The sequence below is a fragment of the Tamandua tetradactyla genome, chromosome 8, assembly GCF_023851605.1.
Source record: "Tamandua tetradactyla isolate mTamTet1 chromosome 8, mTamTet1.pri, whole genome shotgun sequence".
NCBI classification, from domain to species: domain Eukaryota; kingdom Metazoa; phylum Chordata; class Mammalia; order Pilosa; family Myrmecophagidae; genus Tamandua; species Tamandua tetradactyla.
The window spans coordinates 70,630,305-70,644,112 of record NC_135334.1 but is presented as its reverse complement, the minus strand read 5'-3'; the positions used below and the strand labels follow the sequence as shown (position 1 = coordinate 70,644,112).

The 13,808-nt window shown below is 42.3% G+C and overlaps 2 protein-coding genes across 2 annotated transcripts in view; one reads left to right on the top strand and one right to left on the bottom strand.

Annotated features, from left to right (window-relative positions):
• XRRA1 (X-ray radiation resistance associated 1) overlaps positions 1–12,222 on the bottom strand; it is a 118,716-nt gene extending 106,494 nt beyond the window's left edge. Inside the window, exons 1-3 of the mRNA XM_077113573.1 lie at positions 12,041–12,222; positions 9,872–9,927; positions 5,090–5,187 (exon numbers count right to left, since the gene is read on the bottom strand). Of these exons, the coding sequence (XP_076969688.1) occupies positions 5,090–5,183 (94 nt within the window). The 5' untranslated portion in view covers positions 5,184–5,187; positions 9,872–9,927; positions 12,041–12,222. The remainder of the gene's footprint in view (positions 1–5,089; positions 5,188–9,871; positions 9,928–12,040) is intronic.
• A 153-nt stretch (positions 12,223–12,375) lies between these two features.
• Positions 12,376–13,808, top strand: part of SPCS2 (signal peptidase complex subunit 2) — a 43,878-nt gene continuing 42,445 nt past the window's right edge. Inside the window, exon 1 of the mRNA XM_077113576.1 lies at positions 12,376–12,510. Within this exon, the coding sequence (XP_076969691.1) occupies positions 12,397–12,510 (114 nt within the window). The 5' untranslated portion in view covers positions 12,376–12,396. The remainder of the gene's footprint in view (positions 12,511–13,808) is intronic.

Below are 13,808 nucleotides of genomic sequence, written 5' to 3'. Positions count from 1 at the left end.
TCTTCTCTGACTCACTGATTAAGAGTATGTTGTTTAACCTCCATGATTTCTGAATTTTCCAGTTCTCCAGCTGTTACTGATTTCCAGCTTCATTCCATTATGATCAGAGAAAGTGCTTTGAAATTGTGTAATTTTGATCTTTTCAAATGTATTAAGACCTATTTGGTGTCCAGATGTGTTTTATATGGGAGAATGTCCCATGAGCACTTGAGAAGATGCATATAGTGCTGTTTTGGGGTACAAGGTTCTATGTATGTGTTAGGTTCTGTCTCATTATTTAGATTGTTTCCTTGTTGATCTTCTGTTTAGACATTCTCTCTATTGAAGAGACTGGTTTATTGAAGTCTCCCACTATAATTTTAGAGACGTCTATTTCTCCCTTCAGTTTTCCAGTATTTGCCTCATTTACTTTGGGGCATTTTGATTAGGTGCATAAGCATTTACAAGTGTTATTCTTCTTGATGAGTTGCCCCTTTTATTAATATATAGTGTCCTAGTCTCTCATAACATTTTTGTATTTAAAGTTTATTTTGCCTGGTATAAGTATAGCTACTCAGGCTTTCTTTTTTGGTTACTGCTTGTGCCAGTTTGAATCTGTTGTGAACCCCAGAAAAGTCACGTTCTTTAATACCCATTCAATATTGCTGGCTGGGAGCTTTTCATTGTTCCCATGGAGATGTGACCCACCCAATTGTGGGTGGTAACTTTTGATTAGATGATTTCCATGGAGATGTGTCTCCACCCATTCAAGATGGGGTTGCTTACTGGAGCTCTTTAACAGGGAACCATTTTGGAAAAAGCTTTAGAGCCAAGAGAACACACGAAGCCAGAGACCTTTGGAGATAAAGGAAAACACTCCCAGGGGAGTTTCATGAAACAAGAAACCAGGAGAGAAAGGTAGCAGACTTCACCATATGCCCTTTCAGCGGAGAGAGAAAACCTGAACTTAATCGGCCTTTCTAGAGTGAAGGTAACCTCTTGCTGATGCCTTAATGGGGACATTTTCATAGCCTTGCCTTAATTTGGACATTTTCACGGCCTTAGAACTGTAAACTTGCAACTTACTAAATTCCCCTTTTTGAAAGCCTTTTTGTTTCTGGTATATCGCATTTTGGCAGCTTGCAAACTAGAACACTGCTTGCATGGATTATCTTTTTCCATCCTTTCACTTCCAACCTATTTGTATGTTTGGGTCTAAAATGAGTCTCTTGTAAATAGCACATAGATGGATTATATTTTTTATTCATTCTGCTAATATGCATCTTTTGATTGGGGAGTTTACTCCATTAACATTCAATGTTATTATTGTAAAAGTAGTCCTTATTAAAATCATTTTATCCTTTGATATTTATTTGTCAGATCTATTATTTTTCTCTCTTTTTATCCTTTTAGTTATCCCTACTGATAATCATCATTTCTATACTTTCCTCCAACCCTTTCACTCCTGTCTTTTTTTTTTTTTCATTCAAAAGAATGTCCTTTAGTATATCTTGAAGGGAAGATCTCTTGTTAACAAATTCTCTCAGCCTTTGTTTATTTGTAAGTATTTTAAACTCTCCCTCAGCTTTGCTGGATAGAGAATTCTTTGCTGGCAATTTTTCTCTTTCAGTAGTAAATATTTCATACCATCGCCTTCTCTATTCCATAATGTTTGATGAGAAGTCAGCACTTAGCCTTGTGTGGTTTCCCTTATATGTGATAAATTGCTTTTCTTTTGCTGCTTTCAGGATTCTCTCCTTCTCTTTGGCATTTGTCTCATCAGTATGTATCTTGGAGTGGATCTATTTGGAGTTATTCTATTTGGAGTGTGTTGGTTTCTTGGAGGTGCATATTCATGTCTTTTATAAGCATTTTATATGACGTTTTCAGTGATTATTTCCTCAAATATTCTTCCTGCCCTTTTCCCTTCTCCTCTCCTTTTGGGACACCCATAATGAGATTATTTGTACCTTTGTATTGTCAATCTAGTCCCGGAAATCAAAATTTTTCATTTTTTTCTCCATTTGTCTTTTGTGTGTTCAAATTTGACTGTTCTATCTTCTAGTTCACTGATCCTTTCTTCTGCCTCTTCAAATCTGCTGTCGTGTGTCCTAGCACATTTTAAATTTCATCTACAGTGTCTCTCATTGCCATAAGATCTGCTATTTTTTATACATTCTTTTAAATTCTTCTTAATTCTCTCCTAGTGTCTTCTTAATAGTCTTTATCTCTTTAGCATTGTGTTGAAATTATTTAGAGATTTGTTTGAACATCTTTGATTAGTTGTTCTAAATTCTGTATCTACTCTGAATTTTTTTTTTCTTTTTTCCTTTTTTTTGGCAGGCACCAGGAATCAAACCTGGGTCTCTGGCATGGCAGGGGAAGACTCTGCCTGCTGAACCACCATGGCCTGCCCTCTACTCTGACTTTTTTAACTTGATCATTGGCCACATCTTCTTGTTTCTTAGTGAGTCTTGCAATTTTTTCCTGGTACCTGGGCATCTGATTATCATGATAAGATTATTTTGAAGGTTGATTTCCCTCTCTTGTCTAAAATTTTGTTGTTAACTGGGTTCACATTAGAGGTATTCTTTGGCACTTGGTTGTATTTCCCAGACAAAATAGGGCTAGGGTCTCTTATAGGGGGTACAGACCAGTTTCAAAGGGCCCTGGAGAGAGAGGGTCAGGAAAGCAGCCTCTCAAGTCTGCACTTTCTCAGCCTTCTCAGAAGATGACACTCTTTGGAAACCTTTTCTCCACAGCCCTAAAAACACGTGAGTTTTTAGGCCTTTGATCCCCTTGTTTCTGAGGTGGGGAAAATAATGGCCACATGGTGCTGTGGGCACTTGTCCAGAAAGGAGCAAGGCTGTGTGATCCTGCAGTCCAATTTTGCCAACCACCAGTCAGATCAGAACTGTGCCTCATCCCCCTGTTCCTGGGTGGGAGGGCTTAACTGGCTCTCCCAGGCCACAGCAGCCAACTGGGCAGGGTCCAGACCGACTGGCACCAGGAGCCATGGTGGAGCTCAGGCACTCCATGTACTTTCTCTGTATGTGGGAATAATAGTGGAGTGGGCATCCCAGGCTCCTGCCTGGACAGGATCAAGGCTATAGGGCCCAAAGGGTAAATTTTGCTAGCCAACAGTTGAATGAGAACTGCGCTGTGCCCCCCTCTTTTCCTGGGGGAAGGGTCTCCCTCTTTCTCCTACTCTGCAGCAGTCAGCCATGAGGGTGGAGGGTGAGCACCAGGAGCTGAAGTAGAGCTCAATCACTCACAGCAGTTTCTCTGTGTGCAGAGACAGTGGAACCATGAATGCCCAGGGCTTCAGCATGGAAAAATTCAAGGTTACAGGACTCAGAGGGTCACCCTCGCCAGTCAAAAGTTGGATCAAGTCTCTGTAATGTCTTCTCTTTTCCAATGGGAAGACCTCCCTGTATCTCTCAGACCACAGCAGCCAACTGGGTGAGGACTAGGCAGACCCAAAGCTACTGGCCTCAGGGGTGGGTGATGAGCTCTGGGAGCTGTAGTGGAGATCATTCACTTGTCACAGTCTGTTTGTAGAAATAATGGAGCTGCTGGTGTCCCGGGTTCCTGCATGGAAAGGCTCAGGAATGTAGGACCCACAGGGTTAACTTCAGTGGCCAACAGTTGGATTGGGACTGTGCTACATCTTGCCAGCTGGGCAAGAACTGGGCCAACACACAGCTGCCAGCCTTGGTGATGGAGCACAGGTTCTGGGAGCTGCAGTCAAGTTTACTCATTATAATTTCTCAATTGTAATCTGTCAGTTTCTTTATCTAGCTCTTCCTTATATGTTGCAATGGTCCATATCCCTGGTCTCCTAAACCCCAGAACTGCTGTTTTGGACAGTTCCTGCCTGTTCTCTAGGTTTTTTTTTTGGTGGAGGAGTGAATTCTGCTTTTCCTTATTTCACACCATCTTCTATTGTTAGGTGCCATCCTGGATCTCGTATTGCATTTAATTGTCATTGTCTCTTTAGTTACTCTTTTTTTCAAATTGTGGAGATATATAACATAAACTTTCCCATCTCAATCTTTCCCAAGCATACCATCCAGTGGGATTAATCACATTCAGTGATGTTGCACTATTCTCATTACCATCTATTACCAGAATTTTCCCATCACCCAAAACAAAAACTCTATGCCTATTAAGCACAACTCCCCATCGCCCCTTGCCCCTGGTAACCTGTACTATACTTTCTGTCTCTATGAGTTTGCAATTCATATGAGTGGAATCATATAACATCCACCCCTTCATGTCTGACTTATTTAGCTCAACATGATATCATCAAGGTTCATCCATGTAGTAGTATGTATCAGAACTTCAAACATTTTTAAAGACTGAGTAATTATCCATGATATGGATATACCACTCTCTGTTTATCCATTCATCTGCTGATGGTCATTTGGGTTGCTTCCACCTTTTGGCTATTATAAAGTTTCTATGAACACTGGCATACAAATATCTGTTTGAGTCCCTGACCAAAGAAGCATTTAACTAGATAAACATTTGAAAACATACTTTGAAGAACAATCCTTAACTAGAAAGTTAAGCCATTTTATTTAGGAACTTGCAGATAATGATTATTTACCAAATAAGAGACACAGAGAGAAGATACCTTACATGAAAGGATGGACACTGTGAGCAGGGGGTAGTCAACACATGGCTTCTTAGAAGTGGGAGAAGAGCTGGGCATCAGGGGATGGAAAAGGTTTGGCTAACTGGAATGAGGTCTGGAACTTTCTGGGTAAGTAAAAAAAGCCATGTGGAAAAAAAAGAACACTGTAGAATAGGGTAAAATGAAGGAATGGAGTTGTAGCTGAGAAGGGCAGGGTGAACTATGAATGAGACAGAATGCCAGGTTAAGGAGTCAGCAATGAGGAGTCCCTGAACAGAGTGAACACTATAGTTAGATGTGTACTTTACAAGTCTCACTGAGGTGGCTGGGGGAAGATAAATTGGAGGGAATAGGACTGGGTGGGGCAGGGCGCAGTAGTGAAGGGAGTGGAGAAGAAGGAATAGATGTAGAGACATTTTAAAGTGTGAGCTGGGTGTGCTGGAAAGGTGTCAATTTGAGAAGTCACCTGACCTTGTTCAGGCATCCGAAGCAGATTTTTGGCTGGAAAACAGTTGCTCAGGTAAGGCTTTCCATCATCCAGTTTGTAGATTCTAGAGGAAGTCATCTCTCTGAAAGTCGGGCAAGAAAAGCAAGGGGGAGTAGAACAATAAGAAGATGCAGTAGAGTTCTCTCTCACTAACAGAGCTTGTGAGCCAACTGGACAATGCCACCATTTTCAGGAAGAGCATATTTGAGCCCTTGAGTTCCAATGCCCTCCTTGAGAAATGGGCTGGCCATTCAAATGAAGAGGGAGACAAGGCCCTGGGTTTTTCAGTTCAAATCAATCCCAAGTCAGTAAAACCCTAGAAAGAACATTACCTTAGGACTCAGACAGATCTGGTTTGAATCCTGGTTCTATCGTTCTGTACTCTATAACTGGGCTAGCCACTCTACCCCTCTGGGCTGGTTGGAAACTGTCACGTACCCCAGAAAAGCCATGCTCTTTAATCCTCATTCAATATTGCTGGGTAGAATCTTTTTTATCATTTCCATGGAGATGTGACCCACCCAATTGTGGGTGGTAACTTTTGATTAGATGGTGTCCATGGGGAAGTGTCTTTACCCATTCAAGGTGGGGTTACTTAACGGAGCCCTTTAGGAGGGAACCATTTTGGAAAAAGCTTCAGAGACAACAGACCCCACACAGCCAGAAACCTTTGGAGAAGAAGAAAAGCACCCCCAGGGAAGCCTTAGAAATGAAAAGAGAAAGTTAGCAGACATTGCCATGTGTCTTTCCAGCTGACAGAGGTGCTTGGTCTATCTTGAATCAAGGTATCTTTCCCTGAATTCTTTAGCTTGGACATTTTCACGGCCTTAGAACTATAATTCTGGCAGCTTTAACAACTGAAAACACCCTCTGAGTCTCATTTTCCTCTTCCTGTAAAATAGGGGTAATAATATCTATTTTGATAGACAGATGAGAAGATCAAGTGAAAAAGGTAGTGCTTGGTACAGAGTATGTGTTTGCTAAAAGTGTTCTTTGTTTTAACAGAGTTCAGAGGACAGGTGGCTCAAATTTTAGGGAAAATGATGTGCAAATAATGAAATTTGAATTTGATAAATAGGATATAAGAGAAGGACAAGTATTCTAAACAAAAAGGGCCATGGGACTAAGGGATGGTAGTGGGCATGTCCTTGGGGTAGTGAAGAGAAAACCTGACCAAGAAGGGGAACCATGTATATTGTGACTCTTGGACAATAAGGCTGGATAGGAAAGATGGCACCTGTACCAGAAGAGCCTTCAATGCCAAGCTAGGAACTAAGACTTTACTCTATAGTTGACTGAGAGCCATGGGTGATTTCTGAGCTGAGGAGGGACATGATCTAAGCTGCGCTTTAGAAAGACTAGTCTGATATCAGACTGATGAAAATGGCTGGCATCTGGGATTCCAATAGGGGGCGACTGTAGCAATCCAAGGGTGAGCTGATGAGGGTCCATGTTAAGAACTCAAAGAATTAAGAAAAAGATAGAAAGAAAAAAAGAGAAAGAGAAAACAGGAGCAAGACCAATGGCAAGCTTGGAGATGTAAGGTGTGGACAAATAAAAAGCCCCTGAAGGAATTAGACAGGAATATTTAAGGAAGTAGAATTGGGGGGTATAGGGTGGACAGTTGCTGTCAGGTAAGTTAAAGTAAGAGAAAGTTATACGAAAGAGGGAGAGATCAGCAGAGAAGTTGAGTAAGGTGAGAACTGAAAATAAGGTGTGAGGAAGGAAGAAGTCAGTTTCAGGGAGAAGAGCTGAGTTGAAGACAGACTTTGTGTGAAAGAGTGAACAGGAGATGAGGAAGTGCAAAAGATGAATGTAGAAAAGTCTTTCAACAAGCCAGGCCAAGGGTGCACCGGTGGTTCAGTGGTAAAATGCTTGACTCTCATACGGGAGACCTGGGTTTGATTCCTGGCCCATGCACTCCCCAAAAAATAAAAGGAAAAGAAAAAGCTAAGCCATGAGAGGAAGAGAAAAGTAGGGCAGTAATGAGGGGAAAGGTAAAGTCAAGGTAGGGCTTATCCGTAGGACTGTTTCTCATTCTCTCTGCCTCTGTCTGTGCTGTGTAAATTCAGGGTCAGCACTTGCCTCCACCCTAGTCCCAGCCTTGGCAAACAGAGTCTCTGCAGAGTTCTGGCTTTGGATCACACTACATGGGTTCAAATCCTAGCTACACTGCTTACTAATTGTGTGGTCTTGGGTAACTTAGTTGACTTTTCTATGCCTCAGTTTCTTCCTCTATGAAATGTGAACATTAATTTCACCTGCTTCATAGGGCTGTTTTGATAATTAAATGAGAAAATGCTTGAGAAAATCTTAGAATACTACTTGACACATGCCTAACCTTTGTTGATCATTTTCTATTATGAGGATTAGAGAGAGACTTGACTACATCTATAGACTTAGAGGAAGAAGCTGAGAATGTAGGAGAGACACATGGGTACAGAGCTGTCCCTGAGGAGGCAGGAAAAAGTATACCCATTACCCAGGGGAGGGATTACTCTCAGTGAGGGGAAGGGAGGGACAGCTGTGATAGGGAAGAGATTTCAAATATCTTGAGTATCCCATTCCTCTAACTCCTGAAAAAGCACAAAAGAAATAACTCTTCTGTGAAGAAGCTCCTAGAGGCTCATCAGCACCAATTTATAGTGAGTCAGAGGTCTCTTTAGGCATAGGTACGTATGTACACACAAAATTTGGGCACAGAATATGGTTCTGACTCTAGAACCTGACTCAAACTCTTCTTCATTATTCTTTTCATCAAAGAATGATACACAAAAATAATTCCTTAAAAGCTGATCCTATTACACTCATCATTTGACACCAAGGATTCTACAGTTAAATAATTTTCTGACTTAACCAAAAAAAACTCCATTGCCATATTGCTGATGCCAAATCTCTCCAAACTGTACATTTCAGAGAGGAGTAGCAAACTCATATGGTTAAAGGAGTTGGGGCAGGGAGGGGTCACATCAATGAGTGAAGAAAGTTGAATGTAAGTCAGGAGAGATGGAAGTAGGGTGAGTCTGTGTGTGTGTGTGTGTGAGTGCATGCACCCACAAAGGCAGTCACTGTTTAGCTCCCACCAATTGCTGCCACGCAGAAATATAAGTCAGCATTGCGATATCTTCCTGTTTTTCCAAGGCAAGTCTTCTTGTGATGTGAAATCTGAATTTTTAGCATCAGCAACTAATTTACCTTTCAAAAACAATGTGCAGCCAAAGAAAACAGATTCAACTCATAGGCTACTGGTTTGTTTTTCTGATTAATATTCTTGGAATTTCATGATGTGCGAATTAAACAGCAAGTTCTATTTACTACAACAAACTCCCAATACTGAGCTTTTTAAATTTGGTAACACACAAATGCTTCCTTTTTATCTTGAAAATGTATGGTTGGGCGCTGCCCAATGCAACCTGGACATTATCCTAGACACAGTTCTCTTGTAATCCCATACATCTAATTGGTCACTGGGTCATGACAATTCTAGCTTAGAAATATTGTTCCAACGGTCTACTTTTCTCCGCCTCCATTGTTATCATTAAATCTTTCATTATCTCTCACTTAGAATCCTGCAACAGTCTTCTGATTGGGTTCCCACTGAGCATGAAGGCCATATGCCTGAGCCAGGTCTTGCAGGCCTCTGGAGGTCTATGTCCTATAACCTTTCCAGCTCCAGTCAGTCCTGTCCATTCAGGTCCACAGAATCATTTTCTATTCCCAAAATACACTACAGACTTTCAGTCCTCCCTGTCTTTGTTTGTGGTGCTCTGTAGCCTATAATGTTCTTCTCCTTCTTATTCACCTGGCTGATCTTGTATTTTAGGATTCATGTCAAATTTCACCTCTTTTAGGAATAAATTTCTAATCAAGTATCTAAGTTTCGCAAACCTTGAGTTCTTATAGGTTTAAGACTTCTCTTTAAAGAGATCCAGCCATTCCCAAATATGTATCAGGACAACCTGGGGTAGCATAGGTTTGGGAACCTGCAAGTCCCTGGCCAGGGGAAGAGAAGCCATGGGAAGTTTGTGGGTTCCTGACATGGAGGGGTGGGAAGAGAGTAAAAGGAAGCTTAAGTTTGAGTCTAGTTTCTACCACTGAATTGAGTGACCTTAAGTAAATCTCTTTTACTCTGTGTACCTTAGATTTCTCACATATAAAATAAGAATAATTTATCTGATCTTCCTAGTTAGACTGTAAACTCCTCCAAAGGAGAGACAACTCCTATGGATTTCATTACTGTATTCCTAGCATCTAACACAGCATGTGGCACACAGAGGAATCCATACATATCTGTGGAATAAACAAATCAAAGTTAGTATCTCCCTTGGACCTGATCCCTGACCTCCCCCATAAAGGGTTGCTGGCCTCTCCTATGGGTTCCCATAATATTCCAAATACTTCTTTTATCACTTTATTACAATTCTTTGCTTCCTTCACCAACTTCTCAACTGCTACGAGGTCTATGATTGACTTATTTACTTATGTAACCACAGTGTCTGATAAAGAGCCTAGAATTCAATAAATATTTGTTGGGAAGATGAATGGATAGATGAATGGACAGACGAATGAATGTGAATAGATTTTTACATTCAGTAAACATGTTTTTCAGGAAATCTCTCTCACAACCAAAAGACAGATGAATGGATGGATTAATGAATGAATGAATAAATCGCTGGTTAAGAAATGTTAGAGACGATGACTGTTAGAGAAGGTCCCAGTAACTTAGAAAGGATTAGGAACTGGCTTCTGGTCTGCACAGTACTTACTTGATCTTTGACTTTGGGAAAGTCCCCTTGACTTCTTTTTTCTTTTGTTTCTTCACCTGTAAAATAGATATTGTACTCCTTCTTAGCCTGCCATTCAGAGTTCTTGAACTTTCTCAATTATAACCCACTGAAAGCCTTCAGCTCCAAAGCATGCCATCTTTGGGTCCTAAAAAAATACCATAGTACTAAAGATTCCAGAAACAGATAGATGTAGAAAGTAGTGACAGAGACAGAGGAGGCAGAGACATAGACATAGATGGGAAAGTGGTATAGCAAAATAATTTTATGGCCATAGGGTGGGACTGGAGTGCTTAACTAAGACATGCAAAACACAGGAAGGAAAGGATAACTTACATGATCATTCACATCAAAATAAATTTCTGTAGGACAAAGATAGCAAAGACAAAGTTGAAAGATAAAACAAAATATGGAAAAAATTATTGCTATGCATGCAATACAAAATACAAATCAAACTCAGGCTAATGGGGGAGTGGGGCATATAGATCTGAACACAACTACTCATAGAAATTCCAGTTTCTTATTGGGAATATTAGGTGAGAAGGTGTGGCTTTACAACTAATGGGCTAGGAACTGCACAAGACCCCTAGGTTACATTATCTAGGAAGTAACCCTAAGAGACAGGTGAACTTTATCTGTATGGTAAAGGAAAAAAGTCCAAGTGCCAAGCTTGGAGATGGTCTTCCAAGTGCCAAGCTTGGAGATGGTCTTCCTGGTTACCATCAGGTACCTCTGGTCTCCATCTCAAATGTGAGGCAGCTGACGACAATTTGATCGCACTGCTTCCCAGCTCCAACACACACACAGAGAAAGAGAGAGAGGGGGTGGGGGGGGTGGGGAATCCTTCTCACCTGCATACATTTGCTTATTGCATTCTTTTGGCCTATCACACTTCTGCCCTTCTTCTTTGCCTGGTTCATACACATAACTTCCCAGTAACTGCCCTCAGATTGATCCTTCTCTGTGCTACAATCTCACGTCCATCTCTTAATGGAGGCACTCTGCTGCACTGTATTATAATGGCCTGTTTCCCTGACGGGGCACTCCTCAGCCCCCTAACTCCAGGCTACAAGCCCCTCCAAGGCCAGGCCTGGGTACTTCTGATCTCTTCATCCCCAGTACCTCAACCATGGCCAGGCCCGCTGAACAGGCTCATTCAGTGTTTACTGAACTAAACTAAACTATAAACAAAATGGTACCTCAACACTTCATTCTGTCTGTGAAGAAAGAAGCAAGGATCAGGGAAGGTTTCACAGAGCAGATGACATCAGAACTGGGCCATGAAAGATGAGAAGTTATGAAAGATGAATAATACAACAAAAACCTATAGGGACATCTGGCTGGAGTGGCCAAGGATTGCTTCACAGAGCTGAAAAAATCTCATCTAATATTTAGCTATAATTATTATCATACCGATGCTAGCTTCAGCAAGACAGGTATTTTGCCTATTTTAATAGGAATATATCCCCAGTAACTATATAGAAAAGTACCTTTTCAACCATTTGGACACTCATGGGGATATAAAACAAGTGATGCAATGTAATAGAGGATAGTATAATACACTCCTGCTATGTATTAACGCTAGGTCACCAGCATATGAGTTCCACAAGAGTATGAGTACCACGAGAGTGGGAACCACATCTCTCTATCATGAGCCCCACAGTATCCCTTAACACAATGTTTGGCAATACTGGTGTTCAATAAATATTTGTGGAAAAACTAAACGAATTAATAATTAGTGAAAATCTAGAGTACAATTACATCCTAAAACTGCAAAAGCAGCGGTGGAGGGAAATACTATGGGTTTTGATGTCAGAAAAACGAGGCTTCAAAACCGGGCTCTGATACATGCTAGCTAGCCTTGGGTAAATTCCCTGGCTTTTTCATTTGGCAGGACTGATGAGATTAATTGAGAGGATGGTTGCAAATGCCTATAAGACACTGACACAGTAGGCACTCCAAGAATATGAGTTCTTGATAACACGAAAACATTACTAACAGCCAAGATGACGGATGCTGGAGAAAAAAAAAATCGGTAAATGCAATATAGGGAGAGAAAAAGAAAGACGAGCTCCTCCCCAGACCCTCAGAAACTACGCCTGCAGCGGGAGAAACCCTAACCCTTCAGGCAAACTAAGTTTCCAGCCGTACCTGCCTCCGGCGTCGCTTCCGCCTCCGAGCCGTCCGCGGGGACGGAGTCCCGGTCAGGCAGGATGCGCGCCTGCGAGCCTCCCGAGGATTTCGTAGCCGGTCCACGGTGGCGCCTGCCACTACTTTCCTACCCCTTAGTAACCGCGACGCGGCACCTGGCCGTGCTAGCAGCAACCGGCAGCCGAGCTTCTAACTACAAATCCCAGCACACCTCGCGGCCACTTCAGCTTGCAATCGCGTGTCAGCAAGCCCCGAACTACGAGTCCCGATGGTCTCCGCGCGGCGCGTCACGCCATCAGCTTCAGCCAATCGGCTTCAGACAAGTCGGAGGGGAGGGAGAAGCAGAAGTGGACAAGATGGCGGCGGCGGCTGCACAGGGCGGGAGAAGTGGTGGCGGCGGAGGCGGTGGTGGGACTGGCTGTGGCCCCAGCAGCGGGACAGGCAGTAGCCGCAGTGGCTTATTGGATAAGGTGAGGTGCGGGTTCTCGGGGACAGTCGAGTCTTGAGGAGGCCCCAGAGGCGGGGGCCCACTTTTCCGTCCCCGCCCTCCTTCTGCGGTTCTCAGTATGGGAGCCCTTCTTTGGCTTGCCGAGGGAACCCTACGGGCAGCTGTGGCCCGCTCTCTCCACATTTCAAATCCAGGTCCGCTCCTCTTTAGGTGTTGTTTTCTCCTCAAGTGTCCCTGGCCCTTATGGCTGGCCGCCACAGCTTTTTCGGATAGATTATTCCCATAATTCAACGCGTCCATCGATTTTTCCCCGTGGTGCTGGGAGGTTTTGAATGTGCCCATTTCACCGACAGGGAAAACTGAAGCCTGAAGGCTTGAAAGCAGCTACTCAAGTCAGTGTTCCCCAAATTACCTTTCGCCCGCCCCCATTGCGCGCTGCTGCTAATTTCAAAGCCTCTCTCTGTCCTCTTGGTCACTAAAGTTTCTAGGTGTTTAATCGCGTTACCCCAAACACTGAAATTATTTATTTTAATAGTTTATTTCTCCTTTTGGGCAAGCAGGTATTCTTTGAGATTTGTCTTTCTTTTTTTTAAATCTTACCTTCCCTTGCCTTCTCCGGCTTTTATCCCTCTCCTGTCGCCAAGTGCCCTAGTATATTGGGTTTTGAGCCTGCTGCATGATCAAGTTTGCTTCCTTCCCGTTCCTCCCATCCAGTTTTACTGAGGTCCTAGCCACAAGGACTTTAAAAAGAGAGAAAGAAACAGAATTGTCTGGAAATCTGAGTCCTAATACTGGTTCTACGTCTAATTAGCTGTGTGATCTTAGCATATGCTTATCTTCCCTGTTTTTCACCTCATTTGTGAAAGAAGGTCTTTGAGCCTTAATGTGCGCTATGGGCCTTTCCAGTAAGGTCTTGGACCAATTTGATGAGAAGTGTTAAACATCATGTCTTAATATAGTAAACAGTTGGAATTTTTGACTTGAGTTGAAAATAGCTCAAACTTCTCCAGTTCCTGACGCATGTTTGACACTGAAGAAATGAACACCTGAACATATGGAGAGGTTCAGATTCAGATTTTATTGTTTGTCTTTTTGGGGAATCATTGGTTTAGAATTTATGGCTCTCACTCTTGACCCTTCTTAATAGGCAGGAACATATTCTGGGTGTTGGGATGATGTTTTTGTTTCCTCATATTGTACAATAGGTTGGTTTAAAGAATGGTTTTGGGTTTGGTTTTGAGGCTAGAAGTCCAAATCAAGGTATCATCAAGTGATGCTTTCTTCCCCAAGATTGGCCTTTTGGTGTTAGCTATCCTTGGT